The sequence below is a fragment of the Oncorhynchus mykiss genome, chromosome 9 (assembly GCF_057628025.1).
Source record: "Oncorhynchus mykiss isolate SJ-2025 chromosome 9, ASM5762802v1, whole genome shotgun sequence".
NCBI lineage: Eukaryota > Metazoa > Chordata > Actinopteri > Salmoniformes > Salmonidae > Oncorhynchus > Oncorhynchus mykiss.
The window spans coordinates 69,118,568-69,144,108 of record NC_143030.1 but is presented as its reverse complement, the minus strand read 5'-3'; the positions used below and the strand labels follow the sequence as shown (position 1 = coordinate 69,144,108).

The following is a 25,541-nucleotide window of genomic DNA, read 5'->3' as shown; positions in this document are numbered from 1 at the left end:
TAACGTTATCTCACTGACTTGGTACTCACCTTCATAGTTGTCTATGTAACTTCCTACATACATATTGAACCCCTTTTCATTCTTGCTAGCTGGAGTCTCGGAGGCTGATGTAACAATTCGATGTACATCATTAATATTAATTTGAGGCAAATCCTGAAGACACCTAGTAAAAAACTGCGACATAGTGGTAGCAACGTTATATCGTCGATAACAACTAGACTGACCGGAAATTGCCAAACGGATAGGAAGTGTGTTTAGAACGTTCGATCATGGAATGTGCATAAGGGCTATTGAATAACATAGATTTCTACATTTATTTTGCAGCGCACGCGACGCGAGCGGTGTAGTCAGGGTGAGGGGACAGCATAAATGTATGCACGATGAGCATGTGCACAGCCGGTTTGGGTTCGGTGTATGTGGCAGTGTGGGTAGAATGAGCGAGCTTGCCTGGCAGCCAGTGCGCAAAACACGTGAGAAAATGAAACTGTCGTCTGCCTGGAAATGTATTCGTAAAACCAATACATTTCTAATATTTTTAGGATTAACATATTTTATAATTTTCTATTCTCTCATTTTAATTCAACTTGAGAAAATGTCTGATTTAAGGTATTCTATTACTTGGATTTCAGAGTGCCAAATCCAAGTACTTTAAGAACCTCAAGCACTTTGTGCGAACCCTGTACATTGATAAAAGTTCAAATCATAAAGTTACTGGTCCCCTCCCCATGTCAAACTCTTGGATTCAGGAGGCGGGTTTATTAAGAGGATAGGGTGTTTCACCCTAACACTCATTTTAATACATCAACGGTAACGTAATATTCCCTTACTGAATTTAAATAAGTACCACCTTGTAACCAATCAGAGAAGTCATGTTTGCCGAGGGGCGTGGTTAATATAGCTATATTGCGGGAGTTGTCATGTCATTGCTGCTGTGAACCACATCACGAGATACCAAATGGGAGATGTATAATAAAATGCTATTTAAAATGTGGTTCGAGGTGCTTTATGCATCACCAGATTTTCTTGAAAATGTATTTAACTGCATCCATGTTCCATCCATGTTTCTTGACATTGGCGTTTCAAAGAGCTGTCAGTCAAGGCAAGCACAAGAATATAAGCTCCCCGCCCACTCAGGGTCATGGCTAGTTACCAAAGCCACAGTCATAAACCCTTCCTATTTCTACAAATTCTATTCAAACGTGATTCTAAACCTAACCTTAACTACACTGCTAACCTTAGGCCTAACCATAAATTAAGGTAGTTAGCAATGAGGATTTTTTTTTAACTTAAATTGAGCATTTCTATCCGTAACATTTAAAAAAAAATGACTGCTATGTTTGTACCTCAAAGTGCTATTTTTACATGGGAATCAGAATGACTGTTCGGGACCTTAATGAGGATCCTGCATAAACCCAATCACGTGCAACATGGAACAGGCCCGCCTCTTTATTAGCCAAAAATTCAGCAAACTGTAGCTTTTTTGTTATCTTGCTAGCCAGCTAGCTTTTAGTAGTCATGTTTGTTTAGCGTTCGTTAGCCTCGATGTAGCAAAATAGTTATTTACTCGCTGTCAATGTACAGTTGCCCTCTGATGTAACCAAAATATGTAATGGACAAGAAAAGTACTTTTAAAAAGCATTTTGGTTGATACAACGAGGAGTTTACCATGTCGTTACCTAACCAGTTATCGAAAGCAACTGCGCCTTTTTCCCCCGCACACCCTGAGTTGAGAAGATACCCGCCCCATTTGAGTTTTGATTGGTGTAGACTTGTGGGTGTGACACACGATTGTTTGAAAGACCTCTCTGTCAAGTTAGAGAACCCACATCTGAGCAAGCGGAGATATTCAATGCATCTAGCCTAAGAACAACCCACCACCTCCTCGGACCATATTGCCTAAATATACTAAACATTAGGAACGTATTCCTAATATTGAGTTGCACCCCCCTCAGTGTAATGTCTGTAAAACCAAGTTTGTTGCATGATAAGATACACAAGAACATTTAGAAAGGGGTTTTTCTTCAAACATTTATTGACATGGGATTATATCAAACACATTTTTTTTAAATAACCATGTTCACAACAAAACAATGCAGACTTTTAGATACATTTTAAACAAAAGATAGCCCAAACATTCCTATTCCAGACCTGAGTTTGTGGTACCACGACAACATTAACAAGATGTGACAATAGGTACAAACCGACACAACTTTTGGAAAAGATTATGAAGTAGATGAGTAGCAGTGACTTTGCACTTGGTTGCATGTCTTCCTTCTATTTTCATATCAGTGTTATTTTGTAGTCATTCATGTTCAACAAGCATTCACACAAGACAGACTGCATACAGTTATCCATGTATCAGTCCCAGTCGATCCTTAACTAAATATAGTACGATAATGTGTCTTATCTTATAATACAAAACACAGAATGGAAGCATAATGCTCTTGGTAATACAAAATACAATTTCCTCAGTTTTAACAATAAAACATCTGTTTGATTACAATCTTGCTGGGATAGAGATTCAGTGCATTTTAAAGTATATCCATGTGTTCTTCTTCATATATCATCATAAAGGCTTACCTGAGTGACAAGAATCAATGGTTGGGCTCAAGTACTGTAGAAACTGAGCAGACTGTAGAAACAGTAGAACCGTACACCTGTTCCCTTAATACATCAGTTAAAGTACTAGGAAACAGCTCCCATAATGTCAACTCTTTCCATTATATACAAAACCAATCAATAGCAAAATACCACATCAAATAAGTATGCCACAGCTGTGTTACATGATTTTCAGCTGATTAATTGCCCATTGGCAGCTTATAGATTGGTTGGTTGCTAAGCAAAAGCGATGTGTGCACAACTATGGGGAAAACAGACAGTGTTGGCTTAAATTGTTGACATGTAAACTATATTTAGTCTCCAATGTTTATTGAAAACATAAATACATTTGCACAATGAGCACTTGTCTCTCAAATACATTGTTACAGTTGTTGGTTAGCTAGCTTGTGAAGTTTAGCCATATTAGCAAAGATGTGACATCAGTCAAAACACCTAAAAACAAGACATGGTATCAAGAACAAGAAAACTAACTGAAATGAGCAGTCTCTTGTATTGGTTCTAGCCATCTGGCCATCCAGAATCACAACACACAGACTTCTGCCCCATTGAAACATGTGCATCGTTTTTGTGACGTTGTCAGCTAACCCATCCATTGGACAAAGAGAGTTCTGTTAAACGGTCTGAAACATGTCAGAGCTAAGTTCAAGCCCATTTCCACTATCATACAATTTTAAACATGATTCAAGGAGAAAGACTATACCAGTTTGTTCATAAGCATGACAAATAGCAAGTCTGGAACATGAAGGGAAAGATTATCTTAATTGAACAGGTCATTCTCACTGAAATTAAATGTAGACAGTGATGGTTGACACAGTGGTACCGGAGATGTTATGTTAAAACCTCTAAAAAAGTCCCTCAGTTGAGCATGTGTGATCGCCACAAGCAACCACATGGTGTGATTGCCACAAGCAACCATATGGTGTGGCATGAAACCAGAAAAACAAATTATCTAAATAATATAGACAAATGATTATGCACCTTATCAAAATCTCACAAAAATACAATTTGTTGCATTCAAAATGTACGAGTGAAGACATCAGTTATCGTTAAAACAGTAGTGGAAGCAACACTATGAATTCTGTTCAAAGCACTAAGACAAAAATCAGTCCATTATCAAAATGTGTAGGAATATGTAGATAAGTACTGTAGTATAAACTCTGTACGTTAGTGTAATTATTTGAGTATTATGACTAACATTTTACAACCATTTAAAACAATGACTGCAACACATTCAAATCTAGAAACTAAAATACAAGCCTCAAGGAAAATAAAAAAAAAAAAATTTTAAAGTCAACTTCATATTTGTCATGTCCAGCATCTACCCAAAATCAACATGTGAAAATGGCACATTTATGTTTAGTAAAAAAATTACATTTAAAATTTAAAAGAGAGGAAGATAAGTTTTCCTAATATGCACCATTGGATTTAAACCAAATACGAGTTGGCATTGCATACTCATTGGAAACACTTATATTACTCTATTTTTTACAAAAAAAAAAAATGCACAATTTTCACATGTTGATGTAGGGGTGGTGCTAGAGATGAATATGAAGTAGAAAAACTGAAATGTTCCTTTTAAATTTCAAGTATTTTTTGCAACTTTTAACTAAATGTGAAAATATTTTGTCCACTAAAGTCATTTTACATAATTAATATATAAAGTGTTGCAAATAATGCAGAGGGGAAAAATGTACTATAATAGACAAAATGGGGGGGGGGGGGAGATCTGATTCAGTGACTACTTTTTAAACAAAAACATTTCAAACGATGGCTTTGAAGACATGCATTCTCAAATAGACTTGTGTAAGGAGCACTCAACTATCATTCAGTTCAACAGGACACAGCAGAAAGCGCAGGGGAGGCAGTTGGCAAAATGTTCTAATTGCATTCAACACTAATAATAAATAGTACATTTAAAAACATTCTGAAAAATACTAATTGTTAGCGAGACATACACAATTTAAGAAGTGAAGCAGACAAGTTTGTTTCTTCTACTGTGCATTCAAAATTCCTTAAAACAGCCATGTTTAAAGTATCAGGTCCAGTCATTCCATGAAATTGGATTTGAGTTCATATCACAATACAAAAATGAATAACATCAAAAATAGTATTTACATTTTTTTATAAATAAATTCCTTTTGTTTTCTTTCACACCTGTTATTGCCCCACAGATGTATTGGATATGATGATGTAACAAGGGAGAAACTTCTGTACATGCATCACTGATAAGTATGTATTGGAAGTACATTTCTTTGCTGTCAAGTTGAAAACCACAACATGATTCCTTCAAACACATAAAGGGACCCAAAGTCACAGTGCAAATGTCTTATGGAAGGATGTGGAGGCGTCTACAGATACTGTCAGTAATTCACCCCTTCATCAGGGATCATTTGGGTAAAGGGGGTAGCGGGGGTGGAGGTTCAGCAGGCAGGGGTGGCGGTCGAGAGCCCCCCCTCGACCCTCCACTGTATCTGTACTCCCCGTACTGAGACCGGTAGTCAAACATGGGAGGCTGAGCAGGTTGGACCCCCTGAGCACTCAGTAAAGAGTTCAGCATCTCAAATGTGTCCTGGTACTCATTTGACTGGCTTCCCCCGCCTGCATTGTGTCCGTTAGTGTCAGTCTTGTCCCCCTTGGAGTGAGAGAAGTTTCCCTGGTGGAGGGAGGGGAGACCCAGGGATGGGAGGATCTCAGCAGTTTGCGCCCCCAGGGAGTGTGCACTGGAGGCAGCTAACAGAGCAGGTAGCTGGTAGGCTGAGTTCCTGGAGGACTTAGAGACTTTGGAGGGGTGGGATCCCTGGGACTCAGTGGAGTGTGTCCTCTTTCGAGAAGCAGAGGAGGAGCTCATTCTAGATGAGTCACTGGGGGTCTTTTTGCTACCACTTCCTCCTACAGCTCCAGCAGCACTGGCTGAGTGTTTATGTGACGAGGACGAAGAGACGGAAGCACCGCTCAAAGACGACGATGAATGATGGTGGTGGTGGTGATGGTGGTGGTGGGAGCGATCTCGATGCTTGCCCTCCCTACTCTTGCCCCCCTCCTCTCCCGAGCCTGCACTGCGTACTTTCTCAGGCACCCGGATTCTCACTTTGATGTCCTGTTCTCCTCCGGCTCCTCTGTTCCCTCCTCCACTGTGCCCCCCTCCTCCCCCAGTCCCCAGAGGGAGGCGCATCTTCAGGGAGCTGCGCTCGCCCCTCTCCTTTTCCAGGGGGATCTTGAGGATGATGGGCGAGGGGCTGCTGAGGTCAGAGGAGGCTAAGCTGGAATGGTGGGAGCTGGACTGCAGCTGATCACGGTTGTACTTCTCCTTCCTCTGATGTTGGCCTATCAGAGCTTGGGCTGCCGAGGCATACTCCCTCTTCACGCTGGCCTCCATGTTCTCCAGCTTCCTCTTCTGAGCAGCCAGGACATCAGCGTGCTTGGCCCGGTACTCACTCAGTGACACCTTGGCTGGGGCGTGCAGCTCGACGTGGTTGGGCTGGTCGGAGCCACTGCCCAGGGTCGACTTGAGCTCCAGTAGTATGGGAGCCATGGATGAAGAGGAAGGGTTGGAGAGGCTGGCCAGCGTGGTCTCAGAGGACGACATGGAGATCATGCTCATCATACAATCTGTCTGGTCCCCGTCCTCTGGCACCTTAGACTTCCCTCCCTTCACTGTCTGACCTGCCGCCTGGGACAAGAGACCATCGCGTTAAGGAACAATATAAGGAAATACCCTGAATGAAATGGAGCTATGAGAATTTAAAATCAGTGCAAGTATGTTACAAACTACAACTTACTTTCCAGTTGCGAATGCGTTTTAATCGGCTTGGTGTCTTCTCCAAGATCTGTAGGAAGTCGTGAGTGAGTTCTGTGGGTAACAAAGTATTACAAGGGGCTCTGCAATTCACTTCCTTACAATATAACCAACATCTGCAGTACATCTCAAAGCAAGTGGCTCAGCTGACAGCCATGAGTTGTTTATCATGTTACATCATCATATCCAACAAAATTAAATTCAAACATACCATCCAGCAGCTCAAGGGTGACAGTGTTGTCCACATACTCCCACCAGTGCTTGCCGTCTGTGGAGACAGGGATCTCCCAGTTGGACCACTTGCAAGCCAGGTGGATGCAGACACAGGCCACTATGGGTGGGCTGTACTGCAGGCAGAATGTGGTCAGGTGTAGGCTACACAGCAGGTTGGGTCCCAGATCAACAATCCAAAGGGGGGGGGGGGGGAGAAGAAGAAACCGATTAAAGTTCCAGAATACGATGAAAAAGGACTGTGCATCTCATCAATGGGTGGTGATTTCATTCTAATACAGGTCATAAGAACATCTCCTTTTTCAGTTTAGACAATGTTGCATTGCATTTGTATTGAATTGACAAATGTAAAGCTCAAAGTTGAACACAGAGTGAACAGCATACCTGTTGGTAGCCATGAAGTATGAGGTCTGGGCCAAATCCTTACTCGCTGGGACAACAACACGAGAAACAAGAAAATACAATTAAAACCTGCTGCGTTCAAAATAATGCCATTAAATACATGCAATAAAAACACTCATAATACATTTAAATAGGTAAGAACCATTTATGCTATTTGTAAAAGTACTAGGGTTCTCAAACTTCACCAGTAGCCTAAGAAAGGGGGTTTGTTGATTCTTACCTCTGACCAGCTGGGTGCACTTGACAACATGAGTATGTGGGTGGTCAATGGTGATTTCAAAAGCTGTAATGAAGGGGGTAGAGTGGAGACAAAAGGTGTCATGAGCAACAGAATTTCTAAGAACACTCTAGAATCTTCTATCCTGATTTATGGGAACCTGAGGGTGTTAAGTCAAAATAGCTTCAGCTCAATAGTTTCTCACTGTGCGTTAAAAGAATTCCCTGAAAACCAAAGTCTTATGAAACTACAGTAAATAGTGAATGAATGCACTGCTTTAGATCTTCAGATGACAGGCCCTGTATAAGACAAATGTAAATGAATGAGTTGAGAATTAGAGGTTTAGCATTAACATTTAAGCCAGTCATTGAGACAAGGGTTATAGGTGGTGAATGGGCATTTTACTGTGCCATCCAAATTCTATCAATACTGTACTAAATTCATTATCTCTAATGTGATTACAACCAACATATCTTCCATCACAACAATTACGTGACTCAAAAGAATGGCTTAAAGTCAAGAGGAAAAGGTAAAAGAAAGTGCTGCGCTGTAAAGTTAATGACGAAAACAGCGGGGAACCGAAAATGCAAGACAGTACTGATAAAGTGAGCATGGAAGACTAGATGTGACCTTCCAATGGAATGGGCTGCTACTCAAAGACTGCTGTAGACAAGAACAAAGAGGTTAATATTATCAGTAGGCAAGCATCACATCTCTCTATTTTGGGATGAAATCAAAGACCCCATTCATTTGTCCATCCCAACTTACCCAGGGTCTGGAGTATAATGCTCTCAAGAATGACCAGGTCTTGGGCTTGTTGCAGGTAAGCCTGAGGTTGAGAGGACAGGCAGGAGACAGGCATTACTCACTAGGAGGCATTCTCTCACCCCTCATGTCTCACTCACACCTCTTGCTTTCCCTTTACGCAGTCTTACCTTCAAGGAGGTACAACTGCCTCAGAAAACCCAATTTCTTACTTAAAGGAGCATGATGGTAAAGGTAAGATTGAGAAAAAGGAAAACCCCAAAGCGCAGGATAGCTTTAAAATTTCTACAGATAAAAGCAGTGAGTATGGATCAGGGGTTGGATCCGGTTAAGGGAACAGAACCGAAAACAATGGCATTTAAGGAACGGAAACAGAACCTGGAATGAAAATGATCCACTGTTCCGGAACAAAACCATTATTTTAAAAGCATGGGAACCGGTTAATAACACTATTTTATGTTCCAGGCACCTTTTTCCTAGTCCCAACAAAATGTCCATGCAACGCCCTCACTCGATCACTCAAACTTATTCCAGTGTCTGTTTGCAACCTAAAAATCTTTGCCTGTGCCGGTTACCTGCCCCTCCCCCTCTGAAGCATAGGCTACGGTACTGACGTTAGAAGCATTATTCAGAAGATAGGGAGATAGATTTATAATTCGCTAGAGAAGAATGGATACATTTTTTTCAATGCTAGTTAAGGATACTATAGGCCTAGTTACCTTGATGGATTGGGATAGGGAGCAGCATTGGGAAGTTTGGATGAAAAGCGTGCCCAGAGTACTGCCTGTTACTCAGGCCCAGAAGCTAGAATATGCATATAATTAGTAGATTTGCCCGCTCAATCTGCACTGATTGGTGAAGAAATTGAATGAGATAAGTTTTAAAAAATTGATTTCACAGGTTAAGAAAGGAACAGAAAGGTATTATATAAACCAGCACTTTTTGTGGGGTTCAAACCAGTCAGAACTTTATTTTGCTGAGACAAAAAAAAGAAGAAGTTCAGAACAAAATAATTTTGGTTCCAACCCCTGGTATGGACAGAACTGTTTACAGATCTCCCCGTCTGAAAGGAAGATGGTGAGTGTGTGGAGAATATCAACACCCTCTTTCACAACCTGTGAAAGAGAATGCATTGGAGCTATGTCTTTGTCACAAAAGATATCAAGACCACTTCAAATGTTATCAAGAACTTTAAAGTCAAGTTGCATTAAATGTTATTGCTCCGTTTCTTGCCAGAACTTGTATCAAATAAAGCAATATCTAAATAATTTTTAAAAATTGTTTCATATAACACCAACAGCCTGCAAGCGGAGAAATCCATGTCAAACAGTTATGATGCAACTACCATCATGCATATTGACACAAAAGTACTTACTTTGGGTCTTTAAAAATACCAAAAAAGATAGAACACTGGATCTACACTCAATCAGTTTGTGGTCAGAGGATCACACTGCAAGTGTCATAGTGAGTTTGAAGTGGAGTGGTCAGACCATGGACACTTACATCACTGCGGACGTCTGGTGAAGGGTCCTGAGGGTTGAGGCATGCATGGGTCACCTTGATAACATGCTCCAACTTGCGGGGCTGTTCCTCAACCTTTGCAGCCAGGAACAGTGTCGCTGGAGCTATGACCTAGGGGTAAAAAAAAATTGTACATTTTGTTCAAAACTGGTGTCTTGTTAGTGCTACACATTATGCATTTCACAAAAGATTTAATTAACTTTACAAGACACAATTGTGCAAGGGAGGCTCAGCGTGCAAAAGTACTTACATTTCTGTGGAACCTGGTGAAGGACTGGATCATGTAGAATCGGTGCATATACACAATAGCAGTATTAATTGTTAGCTGGGACCTGATGCATAAGGGTTAAGGATTGTAACATATGATATCTCAGTGATATTTAACTCAAAGTACATTTTGAGAAATTACGGAAATGTTATGTAACTGCAGCTACCAACTTATTTTCAACTAAACTAGCTAGTTGTGGGTGTAGCTAAGTGATCTGCTGTAACTACTCCTGATGTTGACTGGTGGTACATAGTAGGACATACAGTGCCTTGCGAAAGTATTCGGCCCCCTTGAACTTTGCGACCTTTTGCCACATTTCAGGCTTCAAACATAAAGATATAAAAGTGTATTTGTTTGTGAAGAATCAACAACAAGTGGGACACAATCATGAAGTGGAACGACATTTATTGGATATTTCAAACTTTTTTAACAAATCAAAAACTAAAAAATTGGGCGTGCAAAATGATTCAGCCGCTTTACTTTCAGTGCAGCAAACTCTCTCCAGAAGTTCAGTGAGGATCTCTGAATGATCCAATGTTGACCTAAATGACTAATGATGATAAATACAATCCACCTGTGTGTAATCAAGTCTCCGTATAAATGCACCTGCACTGCGATAGTCTCAGAGGTCCGTTAAAAGTGCAGAGAGCATCATGAAGAACAAGGAACACACCAGGCAGGTCCGAGACACTGTTGTGAAGAAGTTTAAAGCCGGATTTGGATGCAAAAAGCTTTAAACATCCCAAGGAGCACTGTGCAAGCGATAATATTGAAATGGAAGGAGAATCAGACCACTGCAAATCTACCAAGACCTGGCCGTCCCTCTAAACTTTCAGCTCATACAAGGAGAAGACTGTTCAGAGATGCAGCCAAGAGGCCCATGATCACTCTGGATGAACTGCAGAGATCTACAGCTGAGGTGGGAGACTCTGTCCATAGGACAACAATCAGTTGTATATTGCACAAATCTGGCCTTTATGGAAGAGTGGCAAGAAGAAAGCCATTTCTTAAAGATATCCATAAAAAGTGTTGTTTAAAGTTTGCCACAAGCCACCTGGGAGACACACCAAACATGTGGAAGAAGGTGCTCTGGTCAGATGAAACCAAAATTGAACTTTTTGGCAACAATGCAAAACGTTATGTTTGGCGTAAAAGCAACACAGCTGAACACACCATCCCCACTGTCAAACATGGTGGTGGCAGCATCATGGTTTGGGCCTGCTTTTCTTCAGCAGGGACAGGGAAGATGGTTAAAATTGATGGGAAGATGGATGGAGCCAAATACAGGACCATTCTGGAAGAAAACCTGATGGAGTCTGCAAAAGACCTGAGACTGGGACGGAGATTTGTCTTCCAACAAGACAATGATCCAAAACATAAAGCAAAATCTACAATGGAATGGTTCAAAAATAAACATATCCAGGTGTTAGAATGGCCAAGTCAAAGTCCAGACCTGAATCCAATCGAGAATCTGTGGAAAGAACTGAAAACTGCTGTTCACAAATGCTCTCCATCCAACCTCACTGAGCTCGAGCTGTTTTGCAAGGAGGAATGGGAAAAAATATCAGTCTCTCGATGTGCAAAACTGATAGACATACCCCAAGCGACTTACAGCTGTAATCGCAGCAAAAGGTGGCGCTACAAAGTATTAACTTAAGGGGGCTGAATAATTTTGCACGCCCAATTTTTCAGTTTTTGATTTGTTAAAAAAGTTAGAAATATCCAATAAATGTCGTTCCACTTCATGATTGTGTCCCACTTGTTGTTGATTCTTCACAAAAAAAAACAGTTTTATATCTTTATGTTTGAAGCCTGAAATGTGGCAAAAGGTCGCAAAGTTCAAGGGGGCCGAATACTTTCGCAAGGCACTAACTGGCTAGCTAGAACAACATACTAGCTGGCTATAACAGCATTCTCAACCTGGTCTCAGAGTTTGTATGTAAATCCGAGTCAATCCATTTAGTATGTTACATTTGCTATGGGTGAGGTAAAACGCAAATGTCTAGCAACCCAAAGGTTGAGTTCGAATCTCATCACGGAAAATGTAATTTAGCAACTTTAACTACTTTTTATGTTAGGTTAAAGGGCTATGGGAAGGGTTAGCTAACTCCTAAACGTAAACATAACCTAGCTAACATTAGTGAGCTAGCTAATGTAAGCCACATAGCTAGAATTCGTAACATATTGTTCGTTTTGCTAAGGATTGTATTTAGTAACATATACAAAATGGATGATACATTTCGTATGGTATGTATTAATTTGTAACATATCATACTAAATTATGCTTATTGGCTTTAGTAACAGAATTATACATGCTCTGAGACCAGTTTGGCATTCTGGGTCAGAGTTTGTTGTAGTTAAGGAAGTAATTAATAAGTGGCCACGAAGAAGCCAATGACATGGTTTCAGAAATAAGAAACTAACTAGCTTTAATACACAGGGGAATTTTTATCACATTGCAGCATTGGACCTCTCACCAATACCATTTATATTATGTCGTAAACGCCAGTTAACGTTCGCTTGCCCCAGGATGTTTTTAGCCTACTCGCTAGCTAGCTAGCTAGCCACTCGTAATAGCAGATAAAGACTGCCAGCTTAGCTCCCATAACAGCGCCACATATCTTTGATATCACCCTAACACTATGGCCAACAAAACCAATGTTTTTATCAAAATATAAGAACGTGTTTAATACACCTGAACCCCGTTTATAATAAATAACTGTCAAATGGCCCCTGCTCGGCTTTTGTTCTCCACAGGAAGCTTATGCCTAGGCCGCAGAGGCCTACACTAAACGTTAGCTAACTGTCTAGGCTAACTATCTAGTTGTGCTAATAGAACCCAATTCCCTAGCACTCGCGAGTCACAGCAGCATGTCTGGGCTGCTTGTTACAAATAGCTATTAACTGCGCCAGTCTGTACACACCACAGATGAATAAATAGGCTAACATGAATACAGTATCCATATAAGATAGCAACAAGCCATGCCGCCAAACCGGCATCAATCTCTATAGCTAGCCGTTAGCAGGCACAAATCGTCCCCGGCCCGACAAAAGATACACATTGAGTCGCTGTCCCATGTCCTGTAGAAGGTTCGCGGCTTGCTGTCTGTAGGATAATTCCTTGTCTGGATCAAGTCCCACACGACGAGATGGGCTATTCTCGATCTGTTCTCGGGTGAAGTACCATTTGTTGTTTGTTCCAGAAGGAGAAGGGAACGAAGCCGCCATTACTGAGAAGGACAATTTTTTAGACTCGTGGTACGTCACAGGAACTGACGTCAATGGTGTGGATGGCGTAAATGTGCCATGTGTCCCTAAACATAATTTCTAAACATCTGTGGCAAATAAACGAAACCTCTCTGGTATCCATGGCCTGACAGAAAAGTAAATGCGAAGGGCCTACAATCAGCAGACAAGGGTGAGTTAATCTATAACATATTCCTGGTTTGGACGAGGGATGCAGAATATCGCCTCGTCTGGGGACTGTTTTGGTTTATTGCAGGTGTGGTGTAGTCTGGTCGCTTTTACAGTCGCGGAATAATCACCCTTCGGTAGTGGATAATTCAGCCTACCAATTGAGGAGGAGCTGTGAACGTCAGACGATCATGTCCCCTATGAAGAACTCCGGGGCTGTGTGAGAATGTAGATGAACTTCAAAGGTACTCTCGCAGGTGGAATCTGAAAATCCAAGGTGTAAAAGAGGTAGAGGATATTAGAGAAGTAGTCATTAATATCCTGGGAAAAGTGGCACCATGCATCAACGACAGGCTAAGAGACGTGATTGATGTGGTACATCGATTTGGGAAACGAAGATCTGATGGACCCCCTCGCAATATCATATTGCGCTTAACTATGCGCCATTACAGGGACATCATATGGAAAATGGCCAAGGGGAACAAGTTTCTGGACGAGAAGAAACTCCACATCAAAGAAGCTCTGATACCGCAGGATCAGGCTGCCAGAGAGAAACTGTGGCGGTTTATACAGAAGGCGCGACAAGAGGGAAAGAAGGCGGGGTTCAAGGGCCCCTTACGCGTTTATCGAAGGACGAATGATTACTGGGTTACTCTGTTGACATTAACCAAATTGGAACTGTGAGTACTACCATGAGTACAGTTAATGTACTGCCAATTATACATGTACCGTTCGAACTACAACTGATGAACACTTGCCAAAGAAAAGGAAGTTAATAGATTTGTTATTCTGTTGACCACAGCTACCTCATCTGAGCGTAGTTTTCCGTGGAGTAATCCTCTCAAGGTTCACTGTTTGTTTTATTGTTCACATTAATACTTGTTATCTAATTTGTGTTCTTTCTTTTTTAATGCAGGAGTTCGTTTTCAATTCACTCAATATCGTTAGTCTGAATGCTAGGGGTTTGAGAAATCCTACAAAAAGGAAAGCTTCATTTTTATACTGTAAACGCAGTAATGCAGATTTTGTTCTTCTTCAGGAAACTCATTAGGGTGAAAGTGATTTGAAATTTTGGAAAGCACCATGGGGAGATATGGCCTATTTCAGTTATGGATCAAATCAGTCTGCTGGTGTTTTGACACTTATTCACAAGTTTAAAGGTGACATTCTAGAATCCACATCTTCACAAGACGGCAGATGGGTCATAGTAACTGTTAAACTTGACCATGCTATTTTCATCATCTGTAATGTATACGGACATAACTCACATGCTCCTAATAAGACCCTTTTTACCCAATTTACCAGGAAAGTACAGGATTTAAACAACAAATACTCAGAGGCTTTTCTAATTATTTCAGGTGATTTTAATGCATCTCCTGATCGTTTTCCTCCTAGAACGAGTCAAAACCCTCAAAATAGTAACATTATCATTACATTATGCAAGGATCTGTGTTGAGGATGCCTGGTGTTATTTCAATCCGGATGCTAAGGGTTATGCCTGGACCAACAAAACTATGTCACGTAAATCTAGAATAGATTTATTCCCAATTTTCAGTTTTTTGTTACAATTTGTTATAGATGTAGATCATCCGTTTGCTCCCTTTTCTGATCATCACTTGATTTCCCTGAATTTACAAGCTACTAAAACATCAAAAGGTACTCAAGGATATTGGAAATTAAACAATACACTTCTTAAAGATACTGATCTCATTGAAAACATTAAATCATTAGCTAAAGATATTTTTGCTAGAAAAGACTTGGGTCATGGAAGTAGATGGGAATATTTCAAATATAAAGTCAAGAGTGGTAGACATTAAACGCGCCAAAGAGCTGATGCAATTAAAAAACCATAGAGAAAAAGGAGATGATGAGCAAGCTTGACAGTTTTCTAAAGAAAGATAATCTATCTGAAGAAGAGGAGTCTGTTCAGGTCTTTACAACTAGAATTAGAACAGACTTACACGGATCTGGCAAAGGGTGCCTTTGTAAGGTCAAGAGCTAAATGTATTGAAGAGGGGGAAACAAACACTACTTTTTTGCACTTGAAAAGAGAAACTACAAAAGAAAATCTATAACTGCACTCAAAATTAACGATGTTTTATGCAAAGATCCCATTACAATATCATCATTTGTCAATTCCTTTTATGAAAACCTTTACAGCTCTCAATTTCAGGAAGATGGTTGTGAAAGTTACATTTTGCCACATTCAGAATTGTGTCCCTGTAATTGAGGATGATTTCCACTCAGTTTGCGATTCACCTGTGACAATTGGAGAAATTAGAGAGGCTCTGAATTCAATGAAAAAAGGAAAATCACCTGGCCCTGATGGCCTGTCAGTTGAATTCTATAGACAGTTTTGGGAGTTACGAGAAGACCCGATTTTCAATATGTTTCAAGATTGCATTAAAAATGGGGAAATGGTCTCCACTATGAAACAGGGCCTTATTTCATTGATTCCGAAGCCTGATAAAGACCCTTCTCTCATTGACAATTGGAGACCAATTACTTTATTAAATGTTGATTACAAATTGATTGCTCTGGTTTATGCCAAAAGATTAAAGAAATGAATAGATACCATTATAAATGAGACTCAAACAGGATTTATGAAGGGCCGTCACATAAACTCTAACATGCGTTTAGTCTTGGACCTTATAGATTATTCAGATGCATTTGACTCAGATGCGGTTGTTCTATTTCTGGACTTCTGTAAAGCCTTTGACACATTTGAACATGAATTTCTCTTTAGGTCTCTTAAACTTTTTGGATTTGGTGAATATTTTATTAAAGTAATTCACATGTTTTACAAAGATATAAATAGTTCTGTGCTACTAAACCTTAATATTTCCAAAATATTTAGTATCAACAGAAGTGTACGACAGGGATGCCCAATTTCGCCATTTTTATTCATTTTGGTTGTGGAACTTCTATCTCTAGATATTCTGAATGATGCAAATTTGTATGGCTTAACCATTTTTAACAAAGAAATCAAAATTTCGCCACTGGCTGATGATGCTACTCTTTTCTTAAGAGACAAAGACCAGGTCGCACATGCCTTAATGCTATAACTGCATTTTCTATTGCATCAGGATTAATGCTGAATATTTCTAAATGTGAAATCTTATGTTTATTTGACTCTGATGATAAAGAAATTGAAAAATATTCCTGTAAAGGACTGTGTTAAATATTTAGGAATACATGTATAAAAAAAAAACACTTAGTCAGACATTTGAATTTCTCTCAAAAAAATTAAGAGAACTAAAAAATATATTTAATAATTGGCTACAAAGAGATCTTTCTATACTTGGGAGAGTACTTCTGTCCAAGGCAGAGGGACTATCTCGTTTTGTGTACCCCTCATTATTGTTATGTGTAAATCCAGATACTTGTAAAGAGATCAATAAGACCTTTCTTGACTTCATCTGGAAAAATAAGTCTCACAAACTAAAAAAATATGTCCTTTCTAACAAAAGAGCTGAAGGCGGTCTAGAAGTGTTGGATTTTGTTGACATAAATAACACTTTCAAGATATACTGGTTGAAAAAATGTTTGCTCGATACTGATTCAATATGGTATTTCATTGCAAATAATGTGTTTAATAAATTGGGAGGTCTTCAGTTTTTACTGAAATGTAATTATTTTCCTGAAAGGTTACCTGCTAAATTGGCTAGGTTTCACCAACAAGCTTTACTGGCATGGAAAATATGTTTCCTGCACAATTGTTCCCCTCATAAAGCTCTTTTGTGGAATAATTAGGACATAACTGTAAGGAATAAGTCATTGTTCTACCCCAGCTGGCATGAGAGGAATATTGACTTTGTTCTTGATATTTTCGACAACAAGGGTAATATTCTCACATATGAACAATTTATATCATTGAAATAGTTTCCAATACCTTTCAGAGAGTTTATGTGATCAAAGCCGTTCCCAGTGGTCTAACTACACTTATGAAGTCATCTTAATTTGGGGAGTGATCAAAGTTTATCCAGAACTCAGATTGGAATGCGTGGGCTTACTTGAGAAATCTTGTTGTAATAAATATAAAAGACAAATTCTTCATTCACAAAACCAACTTACACAGAGAGAAACGTTTTTCTGGAACATGCTTATTCCTGACATCGTCTGAAAAAATGCATGGTTAAGGCCATTTTACACAAGATATCCATGTAATTCTATGATTTCCAAATTTGTGGCTATTGATGATATCTGCGTTTTCTGTGAAAAGGGTGACAATCTGTCTCACTTGTTCTTTGAATGTAAATGTGCATCAGAGTTTTGGGAAAACCTTGCAAAGTACTTATTTACCATTATGAACACTGCCTATAATTTTAACATAAAATATATGTTACCATTGCAATGATAACAAAACCACTGAAATTATTGTTAATTTTTTATTCTTGTTGCCAAATACTTTATACACAAACAAAAATTCCAAAATTCTATACCAAAATTAAATTTGATTGAATTATCTTAAAACACTAACCCTACTGAGTAACAAGAATAACATCTTCATGAATAATTATAATAAGATATTTTCAAAGTGAATATAATTGCACTTAAATTGTTTCTTTTGTGTATGTTTGAGCATTTTTAATACCTGTGTTTGGTTTGCTAGACATGTTTGCTGTAGCAATGTAAGTTGATTTTTGTATTATGAATAAAATGTATAATAAATAAACAAATTAAACCCATCTGAAGGTGTGGAAGACATCGCCCAATAAATCCCAAATATTTCTCATTTTAAAAGCGACCGAGATTCTTCTTATAAATTGCTATATAAAATAAATCCATTAATGTTCTTATTACTACTTAGCAGAATGACCCAACAAACAAACCAACCCGGTCTCAGGACATTTCATATTATCCTGAATGTAAATCCGAGTCACTTGGTATGTATTAATTTGTGGATGTCCATCACCAATTTCATAGTACAAATTTTATCTAGGTGGCTAGCATTAGATAACTGTTAGCTAGGTTAAGGGTTAAATTTAGGAGTTAAATTAGAGTTGGAAGATTAGCTAAAAATGGTTAGGGGAAGGGTTAGTGAGCATGCTAAGTAGTTGCAAAGTAACTAAAAAGTAAGTAGTTAAAGTTGCTAAAATGCTAATGTCTGAGATTTGACCTCTCAACCTTTAGGATGCTAGACATTTGCGTTATACTCCCACCCCACCAACTTTATTTTTGTTGGGGCGGGGGGTCCCGGATTTACATTTACTATGTTGCGTCTAGTCAACGAGACAAGGCTGCACAAACTCTTCCCTTTACTTGTCTGGCTTCCTATACTGATACTGATTAGTGAGATAGGTCCTGACTTGTCAGCTCACAGGTCTGGCAATGTAAGCACATGGTCCAGCATGCTGTTTCAGGCCGCTATCTTGGGGGACCCAATGAGGCGGGTGCCCTGCTACCAGGCCGTGTACTCCACTTGGTATAACTAGATGATAATCAAGTAGCAAACCCATAGAAAGAATCACAGAAAATTATTGAAAACGACTTTAATGACTAAATGTAATGCAACTGATAATTGACAAGCTATATACAGTACATTTCAGTTCTGTTTGCAACAAAATAAAAAAACATAAAACATCTGTAAATACCACAATTTACACAGTCACATTTCCAAATCTTTCAGAACGCTTCCGTTTCTTTGCCTGTGGGAAAAAAATTAAACCATTTAAAAAATAAAATCTTTACGGTATTAAGTATCAAAGAAATTGTATAATACCTGTATTGATTCAATACAGAATGTGAAAACATACCTCAACGTCAGGTGTAACAGCAGCGAGTATCCCAAATCTTTCTTTCCGCTTCTTCAGCTTTTCATCTTCCTCAACCTGTAACACACAAGCATTTTACTACACCCACAATAACATCTGCTAAATGTGTATGACCAATAAAATGTGATTTGACATGGTCTTAAATATGTAACTTGGAGGTGACTTAATCAGAAATGCTTTAGTGTAGTAATCACAAGGTTTCGATTGAGCATTTCTTTCAGGATGCCCTGTAGTCTAATACACACACCATACAGTTCATTAGGTACACCACCCAATTCACAAAAATGGATCACCCCTAAAGACAGTGCGTTACGTGGCTGTGGCTTGTTATATAAAGCAGGCAGAGGCATTCAGTTACTGCTCGATAGAAAGTTAGACTTGTCAAAAGGAGTGACCTAAGCAACTTTGAATGTGGTATAATCTATGGTGCCAGGTGCACCAGATCCAGTATCTCAAAAACTTCCGCACTCCTGGGCTTTTCATGCATGACGGTGTCTAGGGTTTACAAAGAATGGTGCAGCAAACAAAAAAACATCTGGTCAGCGGCACTCCTGTGGGTGAAAACAACATGTTGAGGAGGTCAAAGGAGAATGGCAAGAATCATGCACGCTAACAGGGAGGCCAAAAAACAGGCAAATAACAGCGCAGTACAACAGTAGTGTGCAGAACGGCATCTCGGAACACACAACTCATCAATCCTTGTCACAGATGGGCTATTGTAGCAGACGATCACACCGGGATCCATTCCCATCAGCTAAAAACAAGAAGTGGCTCCAGTGGGCACGCGATCACACACTGGACAATTTGAGGAGTGGAAAAACATTGCACGGAACATGACAGTGAATTCAGTTTACTTGAGTGGCCTGCGCTGTCCCCAGACCTCAACCCAGTAGAGCATCTTTGGGATGAGATGGAACAGGCTGTCCGCAGCATAAATGTACTGCCGTCCAATCTGCAACAACTGCGTGATGTTATCGCATTAGCATGGACTAACATCCCTGTGGAATGTTTCCAACACCTTTTAGAAAGCCCTGAAGAATTCTGTCTGTTCTGGAGGCAAAGGGGGGTCCAAGGCAGTACTAGATAGGTGTACCTAATAAGCTGTCCAGAGAGGATAGAAGCTGCCCTACCCCTAGGCGCTCACCTTCTTGGAAACTGAAGAAACGTTCCCGCCAAATCGCTCTGCTCGCTTTTTTAGCTGTTCAACACTGACCGCCTACACAGAACACAGATGTTTGATTAAATATTCTGGGTCACTTATGGTTACATTATTTAAATGAGGGGAGGTCACTGTTTCTCATATTTGGATTACTCACAGTGGATTTATTCACAGTAACACCTTTGATAGAGAGAAACACTAATTAAAACCAGAGTGAAAATGCAGGAGAAAACATCATTACTTGTGATAGAGGTTGTTCAACACTTGTTTATAAACTGACTGCAGGTTATGGTTCTTGGAAAAAAAAGAATATTAAAACCACACATGAACTGTGAAAATGACTGGAAGATTCACACTGACCTGGGGTGGAAGTTGGAGGTGCAGCAGCAGGCAAACCAAACCTGAACACAATGCATATTTAATCAAATCAAAGTTTGTCACATGCACCAAATACAACAGGTATTTTTCACCTTAGAGTGAAATGCTTACTTACAGGCTCTAACCAATAGTGCAAAAAAGGTATTAGGTGAACAATAGGTAAGTAAAAAAATAAAACAGTAAAAAGACAGGCTATATACAGTAGCAAGGCTACATACAGACACTGGTTAGTCAGGCTGATTGAGGTAGTATGTACATTTTTTATTTTATTTTTATTTATCTGTTATTTTAGCAGGTAAGTTGACTGAGAACACATTCTCATTTGCAGAAACGACCTAGGGAATAGTTACAGGGGAGAGGAGGGGGATGAATGAGCCAATTGTAAACTGGGGATTATTAGGTGACCGTGATGGTTTGAGGGCCAGATTGGGAATTTAGCCAGGACACCGGGGTTAACACCCCTACTCTTATGATAAGTGCCATGAGATCTTTAATGACCTCAGAGAGTCAGGACACCCGTTTAACGTCCCTTCCAACATATGGTTAAAGTGACTGCATATGTATGATGAACATAAGAGTAGCAGTAGTGTAAAAGAGGGGTTGGCGGGTGGTGGGACACAATGCAGATAGCCCGGTTAGCCAATGTGCGGGAGCACTGGTTGGTCGGCCCAATTGAGGTAGTATGTACATGAATGTATAGTTAAAGTGGCTATGCATATATGAGAGCAGAGTAAAAGGGAGGGGTGGGGCACACAATGCAAATTGTCAATATAGGTTAATAGATATGCCCAATCAATAGTGTGGGGAATATTTGTGGGATACTGACCGGGCAGCGCGTATGGCCTTCTTGCCATCAGCTGACGCAGGGACATTGAAGCGTTCTGCTCTTTTCTGTACCCTCTGAAAACAGGATTTAAAAAAATAATTATAAGGTTAGCACACCACCATTGCATTGACGACTTGTCATGACTGGTGAGAGTGCAGCAAGCATCATATTACCTCATCCACAGACGCTGGGGGTGTGATTTTTACCACTTTCTTTTCAGCCGTCCTGAAACGCATTAAGATCACATGACTAACATATTTCAATAGGGACATCAGATCATCAGGAAAATGGAGGGAAAATGTCACTCTTCAATGTGTGTTCACATAAAAGGAAAAACTTACTCCTCAGACACTATGGGTTTCTTGTCATTATCCTCAGTGATGGCATCCTCTTTCGTGAGGTCCTACATGTTCAAATGCATAAAGCATCATTAAGAAATGCACCTATGATTTTACATGTATTTTCCTAGCAGATATTTCACCAAAGCAATTGCAGCATGTAGAAAGTGACTTTATACTGTATGATCAAAATCATACTGGACATGGTGGAACCCATCTAATCCATACATGAAGTGCCATTGCTGCTATAGTGGTTTAAAACATGGTTTAAAACCAGGCTTACCTCTGGCTCTTCTCCCAGAACATCATCTTCATTTAGGCCCATGTCATCCTCTGTTTAGGATGAAAATCAGGTTTATGATTCACCTTATCATTTCATAGACTGGGTAGACTTTTCACCATATTGCTCACACCTTTTAAATATAAAAGGGTGTCAATGGGTAGGGGCTAGTAGAAGTTGATTTGGAATTCAGCAAGTTACACTTTCATAGGCCAATTCAAATCCTCAAGTTTGCAGATGACAACAGCCTGACTACCAAAAATGACGAGACATGCTACAGGAAGGAGGTGAGGGCCTTGGCGGAGTAGTGCTAGGAAAATAACCTCAAAACGAAGGAGCTGATCGTGGCTTCAGGAGAGAGCAGAGGGAGCTCGCACCCATCCACATTGATGGGACCGCAGTGGAGAAGGTGAAAAGCTTAAAGTTCCTCAACATACACATCACTGACAATATGAAATGGTCCACCCACACAGATGGTGTGGTGAACAAGGCGCAACAGGAAGTTGAAGAAATTTGGCCCCTAAGACCCTCACATTTTTACCGATGCACCATTGAGAGCATCTTGTCAGGCTGTAGCATTGCCTGGTACGGCAACGGCACCGTCCACAACAGCAGGGCTATCCAGAGGGTGGTGCGGTCAGCCCAACATATCACACTGCCTGCCCTTCAGGATATATACAGCACCCAGTGTCCCAGGAAGGCCAAGAACATAATCAATGACCTCAGCCAAATGAGCCACGGACTGTTCACCCTGCTATCATCCAGAAGGAGGTTAGTACAGGTGCATCCAAACTGGAACCAAGAGACAGAAAAACAGCTTCTATCTCAAGACAGACTTAAATAGCTATCACTAGCTGGCCTCCACCCAGTATCCTTCCCTGAACTTAGTCACTAGCTGGCTATCACCCGGTTTCTCATCCCTGCACCTTGGAGGCTGATGTCCCATGTACATAGACATGGAACACTGGTCAGTTTAATAAATGTTTAATACCGTTTCCCCCCATTTCATATGTATATCCTGTATTCTAGTCAAGGCCATGCTATTCAACTATTGCTGTACATAAACTATTCTATTCACGTATTCTTCAGATATACTACATATTATATCCACACTGTCCATAATGTCTATACATCCCATCACACACACACTCAACATGGCTCATCCTAATATTTCTATATTTCTTAATTCCACTTGTATACTTTTAGATTTGTGTGTTAGATATTACTGCACTGTTGGAGCAACGAACACAAGCATTCCGCTATATGCGCAATAACATCTTCTAAATATGTGTATGCAACCGATAACATTTTATTTGATCGACATCGGCTGATTTGATATAAACTGATGTAAAAAGGGCTAATTAAACACATTTGATTGATTGGAAACAGCACCAGGCTTTATTAGAGTATGGGAACCTGACCCCATGTGTATTTAGTCCATCCATTATTGCATGCTCACCATGTTCCTCCAGATAAGCCTGTAGTCGTGTGATCAGTTCCACTTTGTTGCCCTTCACATCCAGACCCCTGGTCTCACACTCATGCTTCAGTTCAGCAAGCTGTGGGAGGTCAGGCATGAGTGTAGATTACTGGTTAGATTACATTTGAGATTTCCCACTAAATGGCATTTTTTTGCAATTCAAATGTTACTGCCCAACAGCGAAGTTTGGCCTAACATTCTCAAGCACATTCTGTACAATTTCATTCATTCACTTGTAGTCGCGCATGCGCCGATGTCAGTTGCCAACTTCACAGCAGTAGCAGAGCTAACTTTGGCCCTCGTTGAATAACAAAGCCAACCCAACCCAATACACGCGTGGATATCTTTAACCTCAAAATGCCTTGTTAGCTAGCTTCACCGTGCAGCAAGCATGGACTATTTCCGTCCTGTCCGCTAGCATCTGCTAACTAGCTACCTACGACTCTTTGTGTCCGAAGATCCCCAGCGTGCTAGATCATGATTTCCAATGCAAAGATAGCTAACAACATACAATACTTGATTTCCCCAAAATATAACACCGGTATTAGACGTTTCAAACTAAGCTAAAACGGGTTAACAACCTTTAGTTTCTGGAGCTCCACAACTTCAGCCATCTTGCTTTGTTGTAGTGGGAGGTCATTCGCGAACGAACGACTCTTTTTGAACGGCTCTTTTTGGTGACCGTCGGGAACCGAATTGCAACTGTGAAAGAGCCGTTAATTTGGCTTCCTGATTTGCATAGCCTACTGTTATTGCTTTTTGAGCCCCAGACATCGATTATCTGCTGACAAATTATAAAAATATTCACTGAAGATGGTAATTGCTCAGTGCAGGAACAATCTAGTGAGGAGCCTCAGTCTGGTTCGCGCTCATTTTTTTCAGTGCGTTACATTTTTTTCTCAATTTGTATTTGCAGGCCATCTAATAATCTGGTCAGGTAAAAATGTATTTGAACTCAAATTTCACGATCTAGTAGGCAACCTTTTTAGGATTTAAATTATATATTGACAATTTCATCATGGTTTTAGGTCCATTCCTAAGAACTACTGAACGAAAAGCCCGAATTAACGGCTCCTGAGGGGAATGTAGACCAATGATACCAGTCACCGAAAAGACTCGGAATGCCTGTTACTACTTGGATGAGTAGATGCGGAATCTGGTTCATCCATCAGAAATCGACCCGTCTGCTTCTTCAGTAAAATCCCAACCGCTTTGAGTTGGTACATTGCTATCATAAATCTTTTTTTGTTTTTGTGTGTAAATTCGGTGTAATTTTAGTAATTTGCTTTGACACAATGAAATGTATAGCCCAGTTTTTCATGTAAAATATCTTTATTGATAGGCCTAAGTCGTTAATTATATACATTGATCCATACTTTTTTTTATCCAACAGATTTAGAAGGGAACAATTAAACAATTTGACTCCAATACATGCGATATAATCAATGGAATTTCGGATATGCTAATGAATTGCGTCACAGATGGTACAGTATTCTAACTACATTATGATGCATATTTATTGACAAATAATCATGTTCAGCGGCATGTTGCTCTTTCCTGTCATGCTGTGCAATGGAGAACGACGTTTCTAAAAGCAATCAGGTAAACACTTTTGCTTTCACCTTTGCATTTTGCTAAACTTGTAAACAATTGTCTAGCCTATTTGAAAAGGTAAAATAGGCAATTGTGTACTCCAATAATATGAAGTCTGAACATAGTCCTACTATTTAAGTGAATCAAGCTTAATTGCCATCAAAGTTTACAAGTCCCATGCTCTGAACTGAGCTACAAAGGACTACAAAGTGAACTATTCTTGTGCGATGAGTAACCTTGCCTGAAATGTGTGTTATCTGCCTGAGCTAATGCCTAGATTTAAGCTCGGTGGGATAACAGTCTTGTGACATGCAGATTGACCTCGGTTCAAATCCAGTCAGTCTCATGGTTGATGCTAGGCGGTATCCTTGGGACATCCTATGGAGCCGGCCCCTGGCAACAACCCTCTGGCCAACACACACAGTGAGGGAGTTTTATTACGCTGGCCCGGGTTGACCCGAGCAATGGCCAGTCACATCA

General features: G+C 40.0%; 2 protein-coding genes across 5 annotated transcripts; both read right to left on the bottom strand.

Moving 5' to 3' along the window:
- Window positions 1–2,911: 2,911 nt before the first annotated feature.
- On the bottom strand, window positions 2,912–13,335 carry LOC110532646 (cyclin-T1). Of its 4 annotated transcripts, none has more exons than XM_021616719.3 (9): window positions 12,878–13,335; window positions 9,802–9,883; window positions 9,534–9,662; window positions 8,034–8,094; window positions 7,269–7,331; window positions 7,031–7,076; window positions 6,627–6,790; window positions 6,399–6,469; window positions 2,912–6,289 (listed from the first exon to the last, which is right to left on the bottom strand). In XM_021616719.3, the coding sequence occupies exons 1-9, from the start codon at window positions 13,045–13,047 to the stop codon at window positions 5,006–5,008; spliced, it is 2,070 nt and encodes a 689-aa protein (XP_021472394.1). In that variant the 5' UTR covers window positions 13,048–13,335; the 3' UTR covers window positions 2,912–5,005. The 4 variants fall into 4 exon arrangements, with proteins under 4 accessions (XP_021472394.1, XP_090041296.1, XP_090041297.1 ...); XM_090185170.1 differs by having other exon boundaries at window positions 7,031–7,086; window positions 7,270–7,331; XM_090185171.1 differs by lacking the exon at window positions 8,034–8,094 and having other exon boundaries at window positions 12,878–12,992.
- A 5,375-nt stretch (window positions 13,336–18,710) lies between these two features.
- LOC110532647 (SAP domain-containing ribonucleoprotein) lies at window positions 18,711–24,328 on the bottom strand. Its single transcript, XM_021616720.3, has 11 exons — window positions 24,050–24,328; window positions 23,448–23,547; window positions 21,992–22,041; window positions 21,712–21,773; window positions 21,544–21,595; window positions 21,371–21,444; window positions 20,527–20,567; window positions 20,324–20,346; window positions 20,152–20,223; window positions 18,990–19,064; window positions 18,711–18,881 (listed from the first exon to the last, which is right to left on the bottom strand). Exons 1-11 carry the CDS (start codon window positions 24,080–24,082, stop codon window positions 18,834–18,836), a joined length of 630 nt encoding a protein of 209 aa, XP_021472395.3. The 5' UTR covers window positions 24,083–24,328; the 3' UTR covers window positions 18,711–18,833.
- Between the last annotated feature and the right edge of the window lie 1,213 nt (window positions 24,329–25,541).

Bases quoted from the DNA above. Each gene is read 5' to 3' on its own strand.
- LOC110532646 (XM_090185170.1), bottom strand. From the start codon at position 13,047: ATGGCGGCTTCGTTCCCTTCTCCTTCTGGAACAAACAACAAATGGTAC. The intron at 8,095-9,533 runs GTAAGTGTCCAT...TCTCAACCTCAG, and splicing joins CACCAGACGTCCGCAGTGAT to GCTTACCTGCAACAAGCCCA. The intron at 7,332-8,033 runs GTAAGTTGGGAT...CCTTCATTACAG, and splicing joins CATTATACTCCAGACCCTGG to CTTTTGAAATCACCATTGAC.
- LOC110532647 (XM_021616720.3), bottom strand. From the start codon at position 24,082: ATGGCTGAAGTTGTGGAGCTCCAGAAACTAAAG. The intron at 20,568-21,370 runs GTCAGTATCCCA...CATTGTGTTCAG, and splicing joins AAGGCCATACGCGCTGCCCG to GTTTGGTTTGCCTGCTGCTG. The intron at 20,224-20,323 runs GTGAGTAATCCA...TGTTCTGTGTAG, and splicing joins TTACTGTGAATAAATCCACT to GCGGTCAGTGTTGAACAGCT.